The sequence below is a fragment of the Delphinapterus leucas genome, chromosome 18, assembly GCF_059928025.1.
Source record: "Delphinapterus leucas isolate spDelLeu-1000000601 "Yukka" chromosome 18, BTC_Dleu_Yukka2, whole genome shotgun sequence".
Lineage (NCBI taxonomy): Eukaryota > Metazoa > Chordata > Mammalia > Artiodactyla > Monodontidae > Delphinapterus > Delphinapterus leucas.
In genome coordinates, this window is record NC_143146.1 from 78,697,965 (window position 1) to 78,721,269 (window position 23,305).

General features: G+C 39.1%; 1 protein-coding gene across 11 annotated transcripts in view; it reads left to right on the plus strand.

Annotated features, from left to right (window-relative positions):
- PSPC1 (paraspeckle component 1) overlaps positions 1-23,305 on the plus strand; it is a 118,058-nt gene that overhangs the window by 56,601 nt on the left and 38,152 nt on the right. For 10 of the 11 annotated variants that reach the window (XR_016388760.1, XR_016388765.1, XR_016388759.1 and 7 more), the window contains exon 9: positions 1,352-11,474. Coding sequence is in view for 1 of the 11 variants with exons in the window: in XM_022574440.2 (XP_022430148.1) it covers positions 1,352-1,537 (186 nt within the window). In the remaining 10 variants the exon portion in view is untranslated. Of the gene's footprint in view, positions 1-1,351; positions 21,962-23,305 lie in introns of those variants that run through there. The other variant, XM_022574440.2, reaches the window with a different exon arrangement.

Here is a 23,305-nt window from a genome sequence, read left to right on the forward strand (position 1 = left end):
AAAAGGCAGTTCAATTTTGGAACTGAAGGCGCCTTTGCTCCTGAGAAAGAAAAGGTGCTGCTGTTAAACGCAGACCTGCCATCAGCTCTAAACCCTCCTGATCTCAGAGACGTGAGCAGTGAATGTGCGTCTTAGAACTGATGGATGCGGTGTTCTATTATTTTAAAATTTATTTACTTTAAATACAGTCCTTTAAGAATTTGGACAAATTGGACATGCTGACAGGTTTTTTAAATGAGTGTTAACATAGGGAGATAATGAGGCAGTGCCGTAATATCGACTGTGATCAGGTCAGATGTTGCATACTAATTAGTGTTCCTGTTTCCTCCATTGGAGGCTTATTTTGTAGTAAAATGTCTGAGAGCTAGTAAAAATTTGTAAATACTTTGGTTAAATTTTGTGTAGCATATAATCATCAGCAGAGAGTTAAAAGTAAAAGTAACTGGCCTGCTTTTCCATACCTCCCGCAGAAATGGTCAAGTTTATTTAAATATCCCCGTTAGTCTTTTTCACAGTGATATTTTACTGCTGCATGTAGGGAGTTCTGTTCAACCTTTGAGATTAATATATGTGGTTATTACTGTGAAGTTTTACAAAATACATAATTCAAGTGTTTTAATTCTGCTATTAGTAGTACACGCTAATTGTCAGCTTTTAAAAACTAAATCTATTTTCCCAGTGATAGTCTTTCCAGAAAAACACCTCATAAGTTTTCATACTGAAATTATAACTTTGTGTTTATACTCATGCTTTCTATGTTAAAAGCACTGCTATTGAAATTTTTATGTTTACTTTTTCAAACAATGTGATGCTGCTCCCTAGTTTTGTCTCTCTGATTTTAAAAAAATAGTATTTTTATTACACGGCGCTGTTACATGCAGTATAAACTTTAATGAAAAAGAGAGAGGGAATTCCCTGGCTGTCCAGTGGTTAGAACTCGGCCCTTTCACTGCTGAGGGCCTGGGTCCAATCCCTGGTTGGGGAACTAAGATCCCGCAAGCTGTGCGGTGCTGCCAAAAAAAAAAAATAATTAAAAAAAGAGAGATCAGAACAGTATAATAATAACTAATTAGGTTTAAGATGGCATTCACTTCATAAAATCAGTTCTTTTTTCATGAAATTGGGGCATAGCATTAGCAAAATGTAACTCTTCATTCAGATGCTTCTTTTATTTTTTAAACATAGTAACTAATTAAATTGCTCCTTTCTTCCTTCTATGTGTGATCCTGATTCTGCTGGACTTTCTGCTGAACTTCATGACACCACCACTTGGGATTTTGCCAATTTTTCTTGTCACTTACATTTGGTGTGTTCCAAATGGACTTCACATGTATTATGTGGTATTATATAGCACAATGATAGATTTCCACAAGGACCACCGTCTCAGATGGGCTCACCTATGGGTAGTAGAACAGGCTCTGAGACCCCCCAAGCACCGATGAGTGGTGTAGGTCCTGGTAGTGGTGGTCCTGGTGGTTTTGGTAGAGGAAGCCAAGGGGGCAACTTTGAAGGCCCTAATAAGCGTCGTAGGTATTAAACATTCTTTCATTCCTGACTACTTAGAGGAAAACAATACACTTTTACCTGTTACCTAGAAGTGGTTTTATTGTTATTGTATGTAGACGTTAAAATTTTTTTTTTTTTGTAAAACGTGAGGTTTTTGTATTTTTCTTTATTCATAAGCTTTGTAGATTAGAATGGTAATGATGATACTCATCATTGTGAATGTTCAAATGTGTTTGTGACTTTAGCTAAATATAAGTATGCCATAGTACTGTGAATTCTATGTAGTTAATCTCAATAAAGAAATCATCTTGGATAATTTTAAAATGTTATTAGTGGTATTCTCTTATAGTTTTACTAAACTTTGCTGTAATAGTAATACTTTGGTTGCTTTAATCCCAGCCATTTAAAAATGCAAATGATTTTCTGTTTTTTAGTTTGTGCAAGTTGCCCTGAAGGTAGAAGCTTAGTGAAAACTGATGTCACTAAGGGGCAGACAGAGTAGCACATTGGGGAGGGCGGGTATGGGGATTACATCTGTATGCACCGTTGATGTCCTGTGAACTCAGAGTTGCTGTCTACATTTCATATAGATTCTGAATATTCAAATATTCTGAGGAGGAATATTAAGGATATCTTTGTCCTGTGCTGATTTTTCCAAATAAATCTTTTGAATCTTGGAAAAAAAAAACCTGTTTGAAGGCAAATCTCTTTTGGTTATAAAATAATGTCTTATTTTTAATCTTATCTGCTATTTATTTGGTGTCAATATCTAGATCTTACCCTTTAAATTTTCTTTAAAATCAAACAATACTGTTAGGTTGGATGTTAGGTGAGGATTTGCTGTGTGATTTAGAAGAAATTGGGCATTTCTTGAGCATGTTGGTTTCTAGAAGTGTTCAAGGTGGCCTGACTCTGCAGGGTTGTGAATGTTCTTCTGTCGCTCAGGAGTCTCTCCAGCAAAACTTGTCTGACAGGCTAGGTGTGCTTGTCTCCCAGGAATACAGTTCAAGTGGTGATTTTAAAAAACAGAATTAACTTGAGTATGGCTAGTGTTATTGGAATCAGATCTCTCTACTGTCAAATATGTGTTTTGAAGATTGATTTTCAATAGTATGGAGAAACATCTTATCACATTGGGATTTTTATTCCAAAGCAGAGTCCTCGTTATGTTTAAAATTCTGTATGTTAGACATGTTTAATTTAGAATTACATTTGAGGAATCATGTATTTAATGTAAACCACAAATCTGAGGCATCAGGCATTGGTCATAGCATAGTTATTTCTCACATAACATTTCAGTGTGTTAGTATATCATGCTTTTAGCATTTTTCTGAAGAATAATGTGCTTTTTTAAAGTGAACAGTATGTAAATATTACCTCATCTTTGCATGGTTTCTGTTTTTGCTGGAAGGCATACTTTGGAAAGAAAGAAGTTTGGTTACTGATTTAAATTCTTGCGTAAAAGCAGTTGAGTGTAAAGCATGATTGAGATGCATGCTTTTGTATCAAACTTTTCTTATGTACTATTTTATGTTCTATTTTTTAGACACAACAGTATGGATGGAATTATCTTCTAAAATTTGCAGTGTTCTTTTGTTTTTGGCAAATCTTTGAAAGCATGATAATGGAGATTGTAAAATAATAATCAAAGACTCTCATCACGTTTTCCGTGAGTGTGAGTTGGCAGGGAGTGGGATTTGTTCTGATTTGTGACATTAATTGCAGTGTGGGGAGTTTTAACATCAGTTACGATTTTTGAGTGATGTCTCTTGCACCTAAATATATACCTTTCCCATCATCTGTTATTTTTATTCATATAATTCTTAGGTAATGTTTAGCATTGTATTTTGCTTCAAAGCTGAAGTAAAATTGGGAGAAACTTTATCCTTGATGTTAATTCCAAGCTATCTTTGGCCAAGGCTGTGAAATTCTATACGATTCATTCAAGAACATTTGAAAGCATTGCACAAAGAGATGCCCTAATCTCCTGAACTTTCTAGTGTCCGGCTCACTCTGGCTCCAAGAACAGAGCTCTACACAGCTTTGTCCCTGCATCGAGAAAGTCCTTGTTCCAGTTCTTACCAAGTTTACCCTGGGAACAGTCAGCTTCTGAGTGACAGTCAAGTGGAGCATCTGTGAATTGCTAGTTATTCAGTTTTTAGTGTTTTTGTCCAGTTAAACAACTCTGTGGCTCGCTCAGTCATTGTTTTTTCTTGTGAAAGAGTATACCAAGGAAGACATTTGAATGTCATTTGCTTAAAACCAGTAAATATAAAAATAAAGAATAGTACTAGCTTTTCTAAATAACTGTGAATTTGTCATATATGCTCCCATAATTCTTTCCATAAAAAGATAATATGAAACAGATTTAGTATTATAACATCACAATATTATGTTTCTTTTTGTGTAATGATTTGAAACACTGAATTTAAAGTCTGCAGGATTTAGGTTTCATATGCTATTATTAACATGCACAAATAAAGGAATACCTATTTTCCAATTGTTTTATTTTAGCAATGTATTTTGTTAATTTCCCCATTTTTGTTTATTTTGAGAATAAATGTATTCATTTTCTTCTTGACAGATGCAGTTTTTAAAGAACTATTGGTTCACTTGTATTTCATAAAGCTTAATTTGTTATTCTTCATTGAGTTGGATTTTTCTGCTTAAAATCAGTGCTGAGAGTTCATTGGAAGAGATTAAATATTTGTTTTTAATCCTACAATATCAGTAATGGAGAAAAATATCTGTTTTACTTGGAATTGCCGTTTAATAGAAATAGAGATTATCAGCAATGACAGTAACTGAATTGGATCTTGTTTCCCAAATACTAATTGAAATCATACCATCACATTTTATTCAGAAACGTACTTGTTGAATATTTCAGAAACTTGGTGTTATATGTAAACTCTATATAGTAATTGCTAAATGTCACGATGAATGGTTAATAGTCACTTATTAATAATTTGGGGTTGGGTTTATAATTACAACTTAGATTCTGGATGAGAGAAAGAAGATAAATATGTAATTGAAGGGAAATGTTTTGTGAAAGAATGTGATCAAATGTATGTTTAACCTTTAAAAAATTTGATATTGGTGTCAAATGGCACTAGTCAGAAATGAAAGGGACACTTTACTTGGAAAAACAGGAAATTTCCTGGGGAGTAGTGGGATATTTAAATGTGGTGGGTTTTTTTTTTTTTTCCTGATAAGAGTTCTGTTACAATATCTAATAACATGTTAAAATATATTCCTGAAATTTGAGAGGGTAGCAGTGATTTTAAAGTCAGACTTGTTTTCAAGAATAAGGGAGTGAACACCCACATACCTGACTCGTAGATTCCACAGTTGTAAATGTTTTCCTGTCTTTACTTCCTAGTTGGTTAGATACTCCTAGACAGGGGCTCGTGGAGTTGGGGCAGGGGTGCTACTTCAAGTAAGCAGTCAGGCCATCTCTTAAGTGGTGTAGCCCAGCGTGGGTTATCTCATCGTAAATAAATGAGGATTAAATGAATTGACAGTAGTTTCATATTTTCCAAAAGTGTTATTTCCTTTCCAGCACCCTTCACTACTAAATTTTTAAAAATGGGAAGCAGTTGTAATGTGAGTAAAGTATGGTTTCCCAGCTGTGTAAAATGAAGTATGCGCAGTTTCCCCGTTGGACGTGGTTAAGTAACTTATGGAATGTCACTCTGGGAAAACGGTGAAGAATTTCACTATTTTTAATAGTATCTGATCGTAACTTTTTTTTTTTTGCGGTACGCGGGCCTCTCACTGCTGTGGCCTCTCCCGTTGCGGAGCACAGGCTCCGGACTCGCAGGCTCAGCGGCCATGGCTCACGGGCCCAGCCGCTCCGCGGCATGTGGGATCCTCCTGGACCGGGGCACAAACCCGTGTCCCCTGCATCGGCAGGCGGACTCTCAACCACTGCGCCACCAGGGAAGCCCCCTGATCATAACTTTTTAAAATAGTTTGCTGATCTTTAAAATCAGGATTTATGCATTATATATTGTATTAGTTCTTTTTTAATCAATAGCACTATCTTCTGAATGTAGGAAAAATATTTTGAAAGTTTGTTTCCTTGATTACTGAATAACATTATTACTGGTTGAAGTTTGAATCTTACATGACTGAATATTTAAAGGTCCAGAGTGCTATGTTCCCTTGGGAATATTATTTGACTTTTTATCTTTTTGTATAAAACCATGTTTAGATTATAAATATATTTATTCCTTTTGGTTGAAACTTATTATTAGATTATATTTTTATTTACCTGGTGGAATTAGCAGTGTGTACTTGTTTTTAAATGATATTTCAGTAAGAGAAGCTTTTATTTTTTTGATGAAGGATACTGCATTTCTTAGAGTAATATAGCCAGAGTTCATAATACACATTAAAAAAAATTCTTTTTCAAGTATATTGTATTTGGCTCAAATCACTTGTTATAGTTACCAACTCCTCCCTCTGCAACAGATACTCTATTTTATTGACTATGTTTATTTAAAAATCTTCAGTTAGAATTACTGTATAAATTTGTCATTCTGAGTTAAAGTAATGAATTTCAAAAGAAATGGTATTCTGCTTGTAAGTAAAATGTCAATTCTGTTTCATAGAATATAATCACCCAAATTTCATGCAAGGTACTTCTGTCTAAAAATTAAGACTCGAATTATTAGGATTAGGTAGAATTAAGATGTGTATTTAGTTTGAATACAAGGTTTTTTTAAATATTCCTTATTTTTTAAAAAGTATAAAAAATAAATAGTTTTCAGTTACTCATTAAATACAAGAGCTCTTCATTGATTCCTTCAGTAATAATGTAAGTGGATCTTGTATGTCTTAAATGATGGTCCATGTAAGTGTGGTGGTGGTATTGAAGGTTTTGGAATTGATGTTTATACCTGGAATTTGTTTCCAACTCTGAAATTGTCATTTCAAAATCAAATTCATTTTTATTATGTGTTATACATCTCAGTTTAAGGTAGAATATTTATATATATGAGGTAGTATAAAAAACTTAAATGAGTAGCCGCAGAAATCCGTAAAGTTTCATGTCATATTTTTGTGACTGGATCTCTAAGACACTTTCTTCCTGGAGTTCTGACTTCTTTTATGCAAAATGTCAGCCAACCAGACTTCTGTGAATGAGATTTTGCATATGTTTATCTTTGCCATGTTTGGCCCAAGTTACATACATTTTTATTTTTGTGTGTTTGTTTAAAAAAATTATTTTCTGCAAATTATCCATATTATGTAATACATGAAAATAGAGAAACCATCTTATTTTATTGTACTTTTTGCCAGAATAATTTTAGTTAATTTCTCCTCAGGGTATATTTAAATTATTATATAATGTAAATTCATATCAAATGTAATACAAGTGTGGCATTGGGTTTTTATATATTAAGAAAAGCAAACAACTTGACATTGTGATTCTCTTTTAATAATTTCTGATCTTTTTAGCGTTGGGGGCAGTAGTAACTTGCTCAGTGGCTGTTTATAATGTTCACTCTTTGAGTTGGTTAGAACATTTACATCTTCATGGATATGGTTAGAATATCTTAAACAGAATAACTATGGAGCCAACAGTTTAGCAAACTGAGCGTAATAGTTGGAGTAATTGTCTACAAAATGGTACTTTCTCAGTCATAAAGAATTTATGGGGAGCCATGTCATTCAGAATTTCACTGTACTCATTTATTTGTTGTACTGATTTTGTACTGAGAGGGCCTAGTGCATTCTGGACCCTTTCCACGGCCGAGATACAACAGTGGGGAAAAAAAATCCCTGCTTTAAATTAAAATACAGGAGCCGTGGATGTCCCTCTAAATTGATGTTTCTCCCACATAAGTGTGCATTAGAATCACCTGGAGGGCTCATTAAAACACAGATTTCTGGGCTGCACCTCAAGAGTTTCTGATTCAGCCCGTCTCAGGTGGGGCTAAATAATGGGCATTTCTAACAAGTTCCCAGGTGATACCGATATGTTGGGTCTGGGGACCTCACTTTGAGAACCTCTGCTTTTAAAGTGTTACTCTAAAGAGGCACAGTACCATTTTTGGTTGGTTGATTTTCGTTAGTGGTGGCATACATGATTGTCGTGGTACGTTGTGTATTCTGTAGGACCCCTGGCCAATTGTTGAGACAAACCAAAACACTCTCAAGCTCTCCGAGCTACTGCCAACTGGCAAGAACTGCAAAAAGTCCATTATTCTTGACCAGGCTATGTCATGGCTATTGAGTGCTGAGTCTTAGACATAATGTGTGTTTATTATATAATGCTCTTTTTGAACTGGGATTTTATTGTTGTGTTCACAAATCTAGTTAATTCAAGTGAAGAGGGAATACAGAGAAATATAAATACATTTTGAAAATTTTGTAAAGTTTTTCACTTAACTGATTTTCAACTCTTCTTAGCAGTATGAGAATGAAACGGTGTAATAATTTGTTTTTGTGTTAGTGTATTGGAACATGCGTGTGCCAGATGAAGGTGCTAGAAAACTCCTGATCATGGCTTACCATCCTGGTAAATATGACACTATTTTGATGGATTAAAATGATGGCCTTTGTGTGAGCTCATCTTTTGCTTTTCTAGATTGAGGATAAAGATTTGATAAATATATTTTCTAAGACCATGAGTATATTTATTAAATGTAATTTCCTTTGCTTTGCAGCTTCGATTTTCGTTACTCACTTTAGAAAGTAATGCCCACTGAGGAGTTCAATAAATGGGAATTGTTAAGTAATTTTAAGCTGTAAAGAGCTATAACCTGCCTTGTGAGACTTTACAAAGATTTATGCTAACGTATATATGTTTGAAAGTCTATTCAAAATCATATAGTACGTTGAAACAACGAAATTGGTCCATAATGAGAGCACATAGTTAATATATTGACAGTAGTTTCTTCAAAAAAAATTGTGACTGTGGTAGTGCAAAGAAATAATCGCCTGGTTTGCAGCCTTCTAAATATCTTGGAAGATAGTTTCTAAAACATTGTGGTGTGTGTTAGCTAAGAATATCAGTGCATAGAAAACAAGTGTGGAGACTTGTTTCTTATTGTAACCCAGCTGTCTCCTGGGCGCCTCTCTGTCCCGCTTCCCACAGACTAACCCTAACACCAGGAAATCCACTTTGACCAAGCATTTTTCTGTTTTTGTGAGACAGAAATGGGTGTGGCTCTGGGAAGGCATGTTATCTGTGATCAAGGAAGTCCTCATCCACAGACCCTGCCCTCATTTTTATTAAGGATTCAGATTCCTTGCTCCTTGGGAGTCCAGGACTTAGGAGGCTCAGCTTCTACCCCAAGGTGACTCATTAACCTATTTTCCAGCAGGAATTCATGCAGGATAATGAGAGTAAAGCTTTGTTTCATCCACCCTCTAAAGCAAATTTATGTGGATAGATTTCTAGATGCATTTGTTTTTCTTGTTTGACTGTTGATTACTAGTTTTCTTCAACCAAAATATGATTTGAAGTCCTGTGGCAGTACTTGGACACTGCAGTGAATTATATCTCTGCAGAAGTCGGTGCTTAACTATCTTTGGGCACATGAATGCAGAAAAATGATAAATTTTGAAGAAGGAAACTGTCTTGCATTTCTGTTTCCAGTCTATACATTAGTGAATTTTTCTGACTCAGATTGTGATTTCCCTGTCCTTCTTGCTGCCTCCACCCTCCCGTATTCAGCACCCCACCACTGTTCTTCCAGGGAGTCGTAAAAGGGTTATGATCTGTTGCTGCTGTTTAGACTTATGCATGATGATTTATTAGGAAAATTTAAAAGACCTTGTTTTTTTTTTTTTTGCTTCTTAGCTGTGTATTATGCTTAATGGACCTTTGTCTGGAGCCATTAAATCTTGTAAAATATCTGTAAGAGGGTGATCAGAAGTTCTTGCTCCAGATTTGGGGGGTGGGAAGTACAGTATAGAAAATACATATTCACATTCTTAGTTTCTGCCTTGCAGTGTAATGTGCTTATGTTTGAAGAATAGTAAATTTAATCCATATCCTAGTATTTGTGCCTCTAGTGTTAGAGGTAAGGTAAGCTAAGGTATTCACATTACGATCTTTTAGACCAATGACTGGATGAATTCTCTGGGTTAAAAATACAGATCTGATAATTTGAATTATCTTGCAGTTACTTGAACAATACGGAAGAAGAGTGCCTGTCACAACCAGTTCCTAGTCATTCTTTTTTTACAGGTCATATAAGTATAATACACATTAAATAATTTAGCAACATGTAAAACAGTACTGGTTTTAACAGTTGCCATGTTGGCAGTGGTATCTTGTGGTCTGGGCACTGCATATGCAGCTCCCTGGCACTTGCATTCTAGATCTGGAGAAACAAAGTGACAGATAATTGAGGTAACTTATCACCTGGTCATCTGGGTAGAGAAAATGACAGCTGTTTTAGATAAGGAGACTAGAAAATGACTATCTCAGGAGGTAAGGGACAGCATCCTCTTTGATGTAGTCCGTGTTGATGGGACGGAGTTGTCGTGGGCTGGGTGGTGCAGTCAGTCCACTGCAGGAGCCCCACTCATGTGGCGGCCACAGGTCGCTGTTGGGCCTTCGCCACGGGATGGGTGAGGCTGGGGCTGGGTTTTAATTGTATTATAATTACCTTAAATTCCGTTATCAATACAGTGTTAAGCATGTTCGGAACAACTTGGGTATGTGAATTTACTTTTGCATCTTTAATGAAATCTAAATACACATAAGTATTGAAGAAAATTTACCATTTGAATTAGATGTGTAAAATATACACAGAATTGCGAAGACTTAGTATGAAGAAAAGAATGTAAAATATCTCAATTTTTCATATGGCTACTTGTTAAAATGGTAATATTTTGGGTATATTTGGTTAAATAAAGTATACTATTAAGCTAATTTCATCTGTTGCTTTTTTCCCCCGTCAATGTAGCTTCTAAGAAATTTAAATTTTCTTTTGTTTACATTATTTTTCTTCTGGGAAATGCTGGTCTAGGATAGGATAGTAACTGCCAGATTTTATTCTTTTCCTTACATGATTTTAATCCCCTAATCTTGTTACATGGTCTGTAATTACGAATCTGTTTTGTTTTTTTTTTTTTTTTTTGCGTTACGCGGGCCTCTCACTGCCGTGGCCTCTCCCGTTGCGGAGCGCAGGCTCAGCGGCCATGGCTCACGGGCCTAGCTGCTCCGCGGCATGTGGGATCCTCCCGGACCGGGGCACGAACCCGTGTCCCCTGCATCGGCAGGTGGACTCTCAACCACTGCGCCACCAGGGAAGCCCCCGAATCTGTTTATTTTTAATCTTTTAAAATGAATAACTTGAGGTTGAACTTTAGGGTTTGCTAAGTATATGCTCACCATGAGGTGTCGGTGAGATTGCTTTCCTGTGGGGTGATTAGCTGGTGTTTTGTATGGGAGTGGCCGACGGGGCAGAGCTCCCAGTTCTCAAGAAGTAGTTGTACACATTGTCTGCATTTTACTCCCTGCATTTTGTAGCTTTTCTTTTATTTTCTATGATACTCTCTTCATAAAATATTTAATATTGCAAGTCCTGAAGAAGCTTTATTGCCATACAGGATTTCTCCTAAAACTTTGTGTGAAATTTTCGTCTTCATTTATTTACTTAATTTAATCCAGGATGTCAGCTGTGAGAAAGTAGGGACCTTATCCATCATTTAGTGATTTATCCTCATTTCCTAGCAAGTCCTTATTAAATGCTTGTTTAGTGAATGAATGAATGACACCAACTGTAGGACAGACTATTTACTAACTGGAATACAAAAATGAACAAAATATGGCACCTGCCCTCTTGGGATTTGGAGTTCATGGATATATGTAGAGCTGTAATCAAACCTTTAGACCAGGTGGTAGTAATGAAGCAACTGGGAAATACTCTGAAAACCCAGAAGCGAATATCCACTCACGCTGGGAAGATTTCACTAAGATGATCACTTTTGAGCGAGTCTTGAAGGTGAGTAAGTACTTGCCCATTGTAGGTTTTTAGGCGGGAGCGGGAGGGAGGGCTGTGGGGTGGTGAGGACGAGGCTGGGGCGTCAGTGAGCAGGTAAGAGCCGGGAAGTGAAGGTGGCTCCAAGCTGTGGAGTCTGGACTTCACCGAGAAGGTGAGGGAGTGGGAGTCGTGACAGTTCTGAGCGCAGGAGTGGCTGGGTCGTAAATAGAGAGCCGGTAGACCACACAGACCACTGGTGCACTCCCTAGCCCCCGCCCCCAGCTGCACACGCTGCTGGGAAGGATCTTTGGTATCTGTGAGGGTGGTTCAGATTCCAGACAGAGCCATGTCACATGTAGAGCATGTTTAACAGACCACAGTCGCCCTTGTGTCCCTGGGTTCTGTATCCACGGGTTCAACTAGCAGTCGATTGAAAATTTGGAGGGGAGGAGGGGAATTCCAGAAAGTTCCGAAAAGCAGCCCTGAATTTGCCACAGGCAGCTGTTTATATAACATTTCCATTGTGTTTGGTACCGTAAGTGCTCCGAAGACACGTAATGCATAGGAGGGTGCGCACAGTTTATATTCAGATCCTGTGCCGTTTTATAGAAGAGACTTGGACATCCTTGGATTTTGGTATCTGAGGGGGTCCTGGAACCAGTACCCTGCAAATACTGAGGGCGACTGTAGTGATTTGGTGGGAGAGGGAGATGCAGGGTAGCCTTGTAGCGTCTGGTTTGGGTGCTGGGCTGGTGGTGATGCCCTTCGCTGAGACATGGAAGGTAAGTGTTCAGGACTGGGGGTGGGTGTAGCTGCTCTAAGGAGAGGGAACGTATGTCTGCTGGGTTTTGTAATATTTTGGTTTTGAGTTACTACAGTGGTTTGTCGGGGTTTTAAAAACTGTATAAAGCTTCTGTACCTGGTAAACAGTGACCTCTCAAGGCCCTGTCATCTATCACAGAAGGTGACTACAAGACCCTCTTATCTGGTCCTGCTTTTACTGTCGCTCTTGGACTTATTCTGCATGTAGTATCTTGCGCTTCTTTCTGAAAAGTCCCTCTGCTGTTTCAAATGCAATACTTCCCGTCTGAATTAAATCCCAGCTGGTCTCATAGGCCACAGGGCTTTACTGGATGTGCTCTCAGTGTGTGTTTCCAACCCCACTGACCTTCTGTCTGTTGCTCAGTGAGCACTGAGGTGTCTCCTCTGTCTCCCAAGGTCCCTTAAGGAAGAGCATTTCCAATCCCACAGAGCTAGATGCCACCCCTCCTCATTCCTGTCGCTTTCTCAGTGTATGACACTCGTTTGTGTCCTGCGTGCATTTTATTCATCTTTCATCAGTGTTCCCAGTATGTTAGCACAGTTGGCACTTGCATGTCTTGAGCTGGTCTGAGGAAAAATCCAGGAGGAACATAGGGAGTAATGGCATAGATTTGAGTTTTCAGTACCAGCTAATGTGTGTGGACAAGAATCCCAGATTGCTTATTCATTCAGTAGACGGTTATTGAGCAGTTTTTGTCTCAGCCTGTGCATAATGAAGAAAGTGGAATTGGTCCCTGCATACTGTGTGCTTGAAGTCAAGTGAGTGGTGAGAGAAACCAGGGGGAGAAATGCAAGTTCTTAGACAGCTGTCATCATAGTGGAGACTCAGAGCAAGAAGAGCCAGCAGAGAATGTGAGGGAGGCCCAGTGTTTAATAGAATTTGGGAGAGTACGTACGTACCCTTACATGTGTCTCCATAGAAATATGTCTAAGAAGAAAGTATGAGGAGAAAGGAGAGCAAAAGTAAAGGGAGTGATTTGGGTTGGATAGAGGGGAGGGGAGGTGGGGTTGGTGGTATGAAGGACAAGCGTCTCACAACTGGAACAGTGCTCAAGGGGCTCTTAACATCTTTCAACTTAAGAGCTCTCAGGGCATGTTTTGTGTATTGGCTGAGCTGCACACTGGAGCTTGGTGTTGGAGGACCAGACCCCCAGGCATTGGGGGGAAATGGAAGCAGTTTATAAAGTGTTCTCTCCAGGAGAGTCAGGTTTTTTCTAATTGAGTGTGAACCGAAGGCAGAAAAGCATGTAATACATAGTTTGAAGAAACTTCTCTTTTTCGGTCTTTTGTGTTGTTAATTTCTATTCAAGCGTGTGTAATTTTTCCGTACTCTGAGGGGTCCTTAAGGCTCCCGGCTCCCTTCCACCTATCCTGTTTTTACTTGTTTGCTTCCATTATTGTGGTCTTTTGCTTAACATTTATTACTGTTCAGTTGGGTGGATTGGAAGGATTTTAAAAATTACTTATGAAATAGGCATTGTTTGCTTTTCTGGATTGCCTTTAAAATGTTTCTAGAACATAGGTTAACCCTTTTCTTAATTATATCATAGATAGTACTTAGTTCCTGCATTTTGGTTTTTGCCTTTCGTTTGCTAAACATAGTATATTCTTGTAAGTCTCCTCACTAGATATTTTACAGTGAATACAAATTAATGTGTGCAAGTTAGGAAGCGTGGGGTTTCCATCGTCTGGGGACCTGCAAGAAGCAGTTTTCTGTTTTGAGATTTTTTTCTCTCCTTGACCTCATAGCTGCTGAAAAGTTGGGAGATAAATGTATAATGCAATATTTGGAAAGGTCTGGAAAGTTTTTCTGGTTTACATTATGGTGCCATTTTGGTTAATAATCAGCATGTTACAGTTGTATATATATTGTCTGACTTCTGTTGGAGGTCAGATAAGTGTAACCAGGCCGAGTTAGACAGACTTCTTTTTTTTCTTCTTTTGTGGTACGCGGGCCTCTCACTGCTGTGGCCTCTCCCGTTGCAGAGCGCAGGCTCCGGACGTGCAGGCTCAGCGGCCATGGCTCACGGGCCCAGCCGCTCCGCGGCATGTGGGATCTTCCCGGACCCGGGCACGAACCCACGTCCCCTGCATCGGCAGGTGGACTCTCAACCACTGCGCCACCAGGGAAGCCCTAGACAGACTTTCAATTAATTTTTTCTATAAGCTAATATGTAGTATTTGAAATACAAATATATTTTAATACATTTATTTGAGCCATGGTTAAATTTTCTATATACTTAATAGTGTAGAAAGAATTGGTTTTTAAGACCAATTAATTAGGTGTTTGAACGATATAAGTTTTCCATAAATTTTTCCCCAGCATCCTTTATCTTTACCATTTCCTCAGTTTCCATTATTCTTCATCACCGTCTTTATGTGGCTCCCTCCTCACCCCAGACTCCCCTCTGGAGGCCTCCCTTTTCTGCTTCCACCTGAGCTGTCCCTGGTAGAGCAGTGGTGGCGACACTGACACCGGGCCCCTTCAGCTCCAGTGCTTTTCTGGATCGTATGTGTTCTCGGTGAGATTACCATTGAATGAACACTGGAGGATTCGTTGTGACAGATAACTACAATATTTTTCCTGTTTGTCCCTAAATAGTTCTTTTCCTTTGGACGGCCTGTGAGCACACATACACTCAGGCAGCATGGGTGCTAGTGCTACAATGAGTGTTGCTTTTTTAAAAGGAATTTTATCACATCATTAAAAATAACATAGGTATTAAAATGCTAATTTAATGTACACATTTTGTTGCTGTCCTATGATAACTTAATACTGTATTTTTCAATAAAATAAAATGATTTTTTAAAAATGTATAGGGCCCACGAATGAATTGTAAGGGAATATATTATTGTTATATTTGGAAAGAGCCTAGGTTAGTATACGCTGAAAGTCGCTGGTGATTCTGAATCACTGATTCTGAAGAAGGTCTATCAGCTACATTCAGAAAGTATTTGCTTCTTTTAAGACCAAGGCAGCCAGTGTGGGGTAGACACGAGGTGCTCCTGTTCTTGAGCACCTTTGACTCTCTCGGTTAGAATCCAGCACAGTAACTAAAGGACAGTGCAGGAAAGGGGGGTGAACACCAGCAGGGTAGCACCTTTTAATAATCAACGTGAGGCTTGTGTTACATCTGCATGAATTGGGAAGCAGATAGAAGAAAGGAAAAATTCAAGAAAGCACGTGTGAGTATAGAATAAGTCTTGGAATCTTGTTATCAGAAAAGAATGTCTTTTGTTGTGATGGGCTTATTGGAGTAGGTTACCTAGTATCCCATTACCCGTTTTAAAACATCACCTGCTGTGTGCACAGTTCAGTGGCAGAGCTGGGTATACTTGGAGACTTGATGTATTACACACGGAACCTGTTGTCCAAAATTGTTACAGGGAGTTTGGAGAAGAGAAATGGAAATAAGATAATTGGGAAGGATTTGCAAAGGATGAATGAGAGGGAACGTTGTTGCTTAGGGTAGGAGGGTTAGAGGACCCTTCAGAACACAAGGGGAGAATTACTGAATGAGCGTGTCCAAGGGTTTGGGGAGGTAGAGGTGTCCGAGTGGCATCTCCAGGATAAGTTACGTCTTGCTTTAGGAGCAGGCGGTATCAGAGAGGGCCCATGATGAACAAAGGCTGGGGGCTAATAAAGGTGTATGAAGCAACAAGTTAGCGAAAATGAGACTGGAAAACTAGTCAGCTCTTACTCCATGATAAAGAACCACTAGTAGATTTTTGGCAAGAGAGTGAGGGTCCTGAGATCTGTATTTCATAAATGTTAACTAGATTAATCGTGGAAGGATGGCTTTGTACTCAGACTGCAGGCAGGACAACCAGTTGAGATCTGGAAAAGGATTGGAGAAGAAGAGTAGGAATCAAGATGTATCGGTGAATTATAAAATTGGTCAGAATATGGGTGGTTAATTGAATGTTGGGATGGTTACATGGAAGAAAGTAGGCAAGAATGACTGGTTTTGAACCCCAAGGCAGGTAATTTTGGTGCTACCAACCTGTAAGAACAGAGCAGCAAGGTCAGGATTGAGGTCTTCAGGTCCTTTGACGTCTGGAAAGGGTGCTGCGTATGTAAAATCATTCTGCTTAGGAAATGGTCTTGGCTCAAGAATCTGATTGTCATCAACAAAGTAAGCACCAGTTGATGAATGAAAGTATGAAACAAATAGTTCACCAGTGCAAAAATTATAGAGGTTAGGGGGCTGGTACACCCTTTACACATCTGTAGATGGCTGTTTAGGTCAACCTTGAAACTTGGTGGACTGAGTCTCACATTGGAAGCCTTTAAGGCTTTATAGAATACTGCCAATGCATTCGTTAATTACAGACAAAAGCATTTTATAGAAATGGGCATTTAATACAAATTACTCATTTTATTCATACTTGGTTAATGGCCAGCATGAAGCAATGTGGAAACCAGGGGTGGATTAACCCCTATTTTCTTATTCCTCAAGTTTAAAAGTTAACCTAAATAGGCCCTGTACTGTAGCCTCATTCAAGCCCTTCTTGGAGATCTAGAAATAATCCTTTGCACACCATTGTATTTTAGGAAGCATTAACATCTAATAAAAATCAACTAGCCTTCAAATACTATTGATGGCATAAACTAATTCAATATATTTTTGAATTTTTTGAATAATATGCATCTGGTACACAAACGTGGAAATGAAAGATGGTACACAGTGAAAATTTCTTTGTGCTGTCTACGCATCACCCAGCTTCTCTCTCCAGGGTCAGCTGTGGTTACTAATTTCTTATGTATCCTTCTGGAAGTTTCTGTGCATTCCCAGGCATATTTGTATACATTCTTAATACATATGTAAGCACACTGTATACACTTTACCATTTGCCTCACAATATTCTGTTTTGGATATTGTCCTAATTCAGTGAGTATGAGAGAGATCCCTCTCTCTTCTTATACTTACTGGTAGGTCATTGTTAGGTATGTTTACTAGATCTTTTGGGGACAGTGTTTCATTGATACTTCATTTTTCCCTGTTATATGCTTTATAGCATGTTGTTGGATACATGAGATAGAGCATGTGTGTGAATATGTCTATTGTGTAAAGTTTCTACTAGTTGAATCACTTGGTCATTGGGTATGTGTGTTTTTAATGTTTTTTATTTATTATTTTTTAATGTTTTTTATTTTTAAAATTTATTTTTGGCTGCGTTGGGTCTTTGTTGCTGTGCGCAGGCTTTCTCTAGTTGCGGCGAGCGGGGGCTGCTCTTCGTTGTGCGCGGGCTTCTCATCGCAGTGGCTTCTCTTGTTGCTGAGCATGGGCTCTAGGCGCGTGGGCTCAGTAGTTGTGGCATGTGGCCTCAGTAGTTGTGGCTCGTGGGTTCTAGAGTGCAGGCTCAGCAGTTGTGGCACACGGGCCCAGTTGCTCCGCAGCATGTGGGATCTTCCCGGACCAGGGCTCGAACCCGTGTCCGCTGCATTGGCAGGCGGATTCTTATCCACTGCGCCACCAGGGAAGCCCCTTTAATGTTTTTTAGATGCTGTGCTGCGTGTCCTTACTGTGGACAGTGAGAACTTAACGTTATTCCCGCCGGTCCCCAGCCAAGGGCATAAAGTCAGTAAAGGTCGGATGTGGATAAGAACTGATGGCATCACTGCAGGTAGTAGTAAAAGTTTAGGAAGAGAAATTACACAAGTGAACTGGGGAGAGCCTTGAAGAAGTCTAAAGTTGGCTAATGAGAATTGCAAGAATTCTTGTGTTTTAAATATTAGGTTACATAAGTAGATGCCTATTTCATTAAATAAACTGTGTTAATGTCCTGGGGAGAGTTCTCTGTTAGAGTTTTAGATGACGTGGTGAATATTAACAGTTTCCCTTACTAGAGGTACCGCGTGAGTTTAATAATGGCTCAGTGTATTCTTTGTGATAGAGGAGGGCGTTTGACTCAAATTCAGAAATCTTCATTTAAAAAAAATTCTACAGTTCTTCAGTGATGGGAATGAATATTGTTAACATTGGTGTGCCTGACTTGAAGTTCCTTTCTTAAATATCAAGAATAGGAAGAATCGAAAAGTCTTTCTTTTAGAAAAATCCTTCCCCTCCCCTTTGCTGTTCATACTAAAATTTCACTTTGAATTTTAAATCTTGTATTACTTGGAAATACTGGAGGGGGAGATACTTCATTTACACACCAAAAAGGGGAGTCTCTAAGCTGTATTTTAAGTTAGCTTTACCTAGAATTAATAAAATATTAAAAAACACTTGTGTTCATTCCCAAAGATTTATGGTTTGTTATTCAGTGAATTATTATATAAATTTGAACACTTCATAAAAAAATGAAATGATTCTTTTAATTAAAAAGTTTCTGTCTCTTAAGATAGTAGTAATTATGTGTACTTTGTACACCCAAGGACTGAATGAGTACAGTTTGCTGTTTGAAAAATTGGAATCGCCTTAGTCACAGGTCACTTTTTCCAGTATCCATTGTCATTGTGAAGTGTTCTCTCTCCAAGGTGTGACCAGAGAGGAAAGGTTGTTTTGTTTCCTCATGTGTCGTGGGTATTAGAGCAGGTGAGCAGGGTTCTCCAGCACGTGGTGTGGCTGGGCCAGGGCCGTAGACACAGCCGGGAGTGCACATCACTGGGCGGGGGAGACAGATTTGTCCATTTTAGCTCGGACGGTCGGGGAGGCCTCCCCGGGCAGGAGGTGGCTTCTGAGCTGATGTGAGTGACAGGAGGAGGAGACTTGGAAAGTTGGACTTGAAGGAGAGCCCAATCCAAGGTGAGGGCGTACCATTTAGCAAGGAAGGGATTGTGGCAGGAATGGAGTGAACCAGCCCAAGGATGTTCTCAGCCCTCTTTTTATCCCATTTTTGTGTGATTGAGACCGCCAACCCTCCCATTCAGTGAAACTTCAGCACCACAAATAGCTGTTTATATACTGTATTGTGCTTTACACACAAAAAAAAGAGTTAAGATTTTTGCCATCTAACTCATTTGCTCCCTCTTGGGGCCGTTCTGGCCCATTGAGAACACAAGACTAGAGCAGCATGTGCCAAGGCCACAAGGCTCACTTGATGAAACGAGAAGCCGTAGGAAAGGCTTGGGCTGGGCAGTGATGCGACCCCGGGGGCTTGACTGTAGGAGACCCCAGGGGGCAGGCAGACCATTCAGACCAGTCCAGAGGGGTGGACGGTAGCTGGGCTTGGTCCACCAAGGCTATTAATGACCGGGATACGGAAGAGGAGGGAGAGTAGATGGGCACCACATTGATGGTCATAAATAAAAGTGTCTGTTTAATGCTCAGGGCAACTCGGGGCAGGTGCCCCCTGAGACACACAGGGAGGTTACCTATGGGCCCCACTGAACTGTAGCCAGGAAACGGAAGGAGAAACTTGAGTCTGATTTTCAACCTAGATACCATTTAAGTTTCCTGTTTTTCAGTCATTTGGATATAGCTAGATGATCACACACACACAAATTTATAGTGGTCAAAACTCCAGAGTTATTTCAGCTCGCTTTCTCCCTCCCTCCCTCCCTCCCTCCCTCCTTCCCTCCCTCCCTCCCTCCCTCCCTCCTTCCTTCCTTCCTTTCTATATTTGGCTGTGTTGGGTCTTTGTTGCTGCGCGCAGGCTCTTCTGTATTTTGTGCCTTTGATTCCAGACTGATTTCTGGGGAGTCTGTTGAAACGCCTGCCTACTCTTTTTTGCTTTACTGCAGTAGGAGTGCTCATGCATTAGTAATGTGAACAGTTTCAGTTGAATTCCATTTTTTTCTGTTAGAATTCAGTGATTCTGAACCACCGTATTGAGGGATGCTGCTGTGAATTCCCTAAGGCGTAGGGGCTCTCATTGCACGTGCTCGCTGCATTTTGTTGAATCTGTGAACAGGCAGCTTTTCCAGACTCACACTGGAGTTAAGTCAAAGTGAGATTTTTTAATATCACACAGTTTTTTGTCAAAGTTGAGTGTTCTCGTAAGCCTTCATGGTGACTGAAAGCGGGAAGTAGCATATATGGTCTAAAAAAGGGAGTCGAGGGGGCTCTGAGGCACCCACACCACTTGGGAGGTCCTGTCTGTCTTTGAGGAGGGGGCTCGGGGTCCCCGGCCGAGCAGTGGGACAGGGGGCAGCCTCTGAGCTTTGCTGAGGCGGGTGTGTTGCATGTTCAAATGATGTAGAGTCACAAAAAGTTAAGTGAGATTTATGACTGTATTTTATGGGGTTTTTATGCCTGGTTTGCACAGTCTTAGTAATTTCTCAAACTCTGGTAATCAGTAACCAGGACATTCTGTGCCTTTTAAATATATGACAAGATTTTGTTTTAAACTCTCCCTTCCGTTTTTAGACTTTTCAGTCCCTTTTTTTAGATGAAATGTTGGCATCTTGTGTTCAGAACAAAGCATTAAAATGTTTAACCACCTCAGTGTATTTTCATGTAAATACCATTTAGGGACACACTAACTCAGAAGCAGTTCCCAGCAAGGAGGGCTTGGTAGAAGGTGCCCAGGGCAAAAGAGCATCCTGGCCTCCCCACTGACATAGCGCAGCACCTGTTTTTTACCCTGTATTTAAGTACATCTGAATAGATGATCAGCTCACCACAGTTCACATTAAACTTGTTTGGTGTTTGAGTAGTTTCTCCCCAGTACAACATTGTGATGTTATTTACTGCATATGAACGCATAATGGATTCTGCCAGTAATGTTTTTCCTAGTTTGTTGATTTACATGGTATCTTCAAAGTAAGTAACAGTAGATGCTGTTTTTAAGTGGTTTTAAGTATATGTTGAAAAATAAACTTATTATCAAAAATCTGATAATTATCAAATTATCATTTGGTAGTTCATTCTAGTTCCTTTTCATTATATATGAACATGGTTAATTCGTGAAATAACTACTGTGGGATTCTTTGATGTGGCAATAATTTACTTGGAATATTGAACTTTTACAGAAAACCGTGGACGCTGAACATGTAAGTTCATAATGATCATGTCATCTTGAACTAAAAATGCAGTTTTTGTTGATATAGTTGAACTTGTTTTTAAAACTTAACCTCATTATGTGACCACAGAGGCAGGTTTTCTTTGACTCTTTTGGGCAGGGCACTTGAGAAATCTTAGGTGATCGCAAGATGTTAACGCTGCTGGGTTTTTTCCTTTTGAACAGTTTTACTTTCTGTTTGTTTGTTTGTTTAACTTGAAATGCCTTCGTAGGAATTTGGGGACAAAATTCAGTTTGAAAATTTTAAGTGGTATCTTTCACTTCCAAGGCCTTTTTTCTCTCATCACAGTTGCCTTGCAGATATGGCAAATAGATACAGGTCTGGGCCTTTGAAACTGAGTTAATGTTAACTTTTCTTAGAGGCACTAATTATGTTTCATAAAATTATCAATTTGTACTTTATTAGATTTTATATGAGTCTTTGCTGAACTTTATGTTGATAACTACAGTAAATGTTATTTATGACCTTTGAGGAGAAAGATGGCATGTAGTATCAGTAAATTATTCTCCTGAAAATTTTAGTTGCCCTCAATAAAGCTGAATTTTTTTTTTTTTTCCTGCACCGTGCAGCATGTGGGATCTTATTTCCCTGACCAGGGATTGAACCCGTGCCCCCATGCAGTGGAAGCACAGAGTCTTAACCATTGGACCAACAGTGAAATCCCAAAGCTGAAGACACTTTAAAAAAATAAATGTGCCTTGTGCCTAAAACAGAAAAAGTTTCATTCTTTGATTTGTTTCTTCAGTATTTTCCAGATTTCAGTGTTACGTAATATTTATCAGTGATAGATGATTCTTACCTCTTTACTTGAACATGACCTTATCTTACATACTTATTTCTTTTTTAAAAAAAATTAATTTATTTTTGGCTGCCTTGGGTCTTCATTGCTGTGCAGGCTGTCTCTAGTTGCGGCGAGCGGTGGCTACTCTTTGTTGTGGTGCGCGGGCTTCTCATTGCGGTGGCTTCTCTTGTTGCGGAGCACGGGCTCTAGGCTCGCGGGCTTCAGTAGTTGTGGCGCATGGGCTTAGTTGCTCTGCGGCATGTGGGATCTTCCTGGACCAGGGCTCGAACCTGTGTCCCCTGCATTGGCAGGCAGATTCTTAACCACTGCTCCACCAGGGAAGCCCTAAGTACTTATTGCTTAATTTTGAGTTGCTACGTGAACTTTAAAATAAATTCTTTTCTGATTCTTTAATTTAAAAATACTTAAAATTTTGCGTTTTAAAAATTTGGACTTGCCTGTTATGCAAAATTTGAGTTTTGTTTGGCAAAACAAACTGACAGCCTCAGTTTTCATAAACTTCGGAACTTGTGTGCTCTTTTCCAGTCCATCCATTCTGTGTCAGGGGCAACAGTTTGTCTGTTTTGATCATATGTTAGTTTTCGTTTCTGAACTTCATACTAATGGAATCTTACAATGTATACACTTTTGCCTCTGGCCTTTTTCACTGGACATAGTGTTTTTGAGATTCACATATGTTGTTGCATGTGTCTTATTACCACTGAGTGAATATGCCACACTCTGTTGAGTCTCCTGTTGATATATTCTTGGAGCAGTTTCCAGTTTGGGGTTATTAAGAATAAATCTGCTATGAACATTCTTCTACAAATCACACTTTTCATTTTTCATGGGGAAAATATCTAGGAGTGGAGTTGCTGAGTGTAGGTATGTGTATGTTTCTTAGAAACAGCCAAGCAGTTTTCCATAGTCAGCTCGGCCTCGTACCCCTCGAGCAGTGATGGATCCTTGCCAGCGTCAGTGTTGTCAGTCATGTCAGTCTTCGCCATTATTGTGTGTGGAGGCATATCACTGTGGTTTAATTTACATTTCTCTGTACCTTCTGATGTCGAATACCTTTTCATATACTTTTGGCCATTCAGAGACCTTTTCTTGTGAAGTACATTTGCCCTTCTCTTAGTCACCATGCTCTTAATTGCTGTTTATAACTAGGTTGTGTGGTTTCATTACCGGCTGATGTAAGACTCACCGATCTATGTATAACCTATGATATTTTTTAAAAAAGATTAGGTAGCTTTATTAGAATTCTGAAAAGCCAGATGA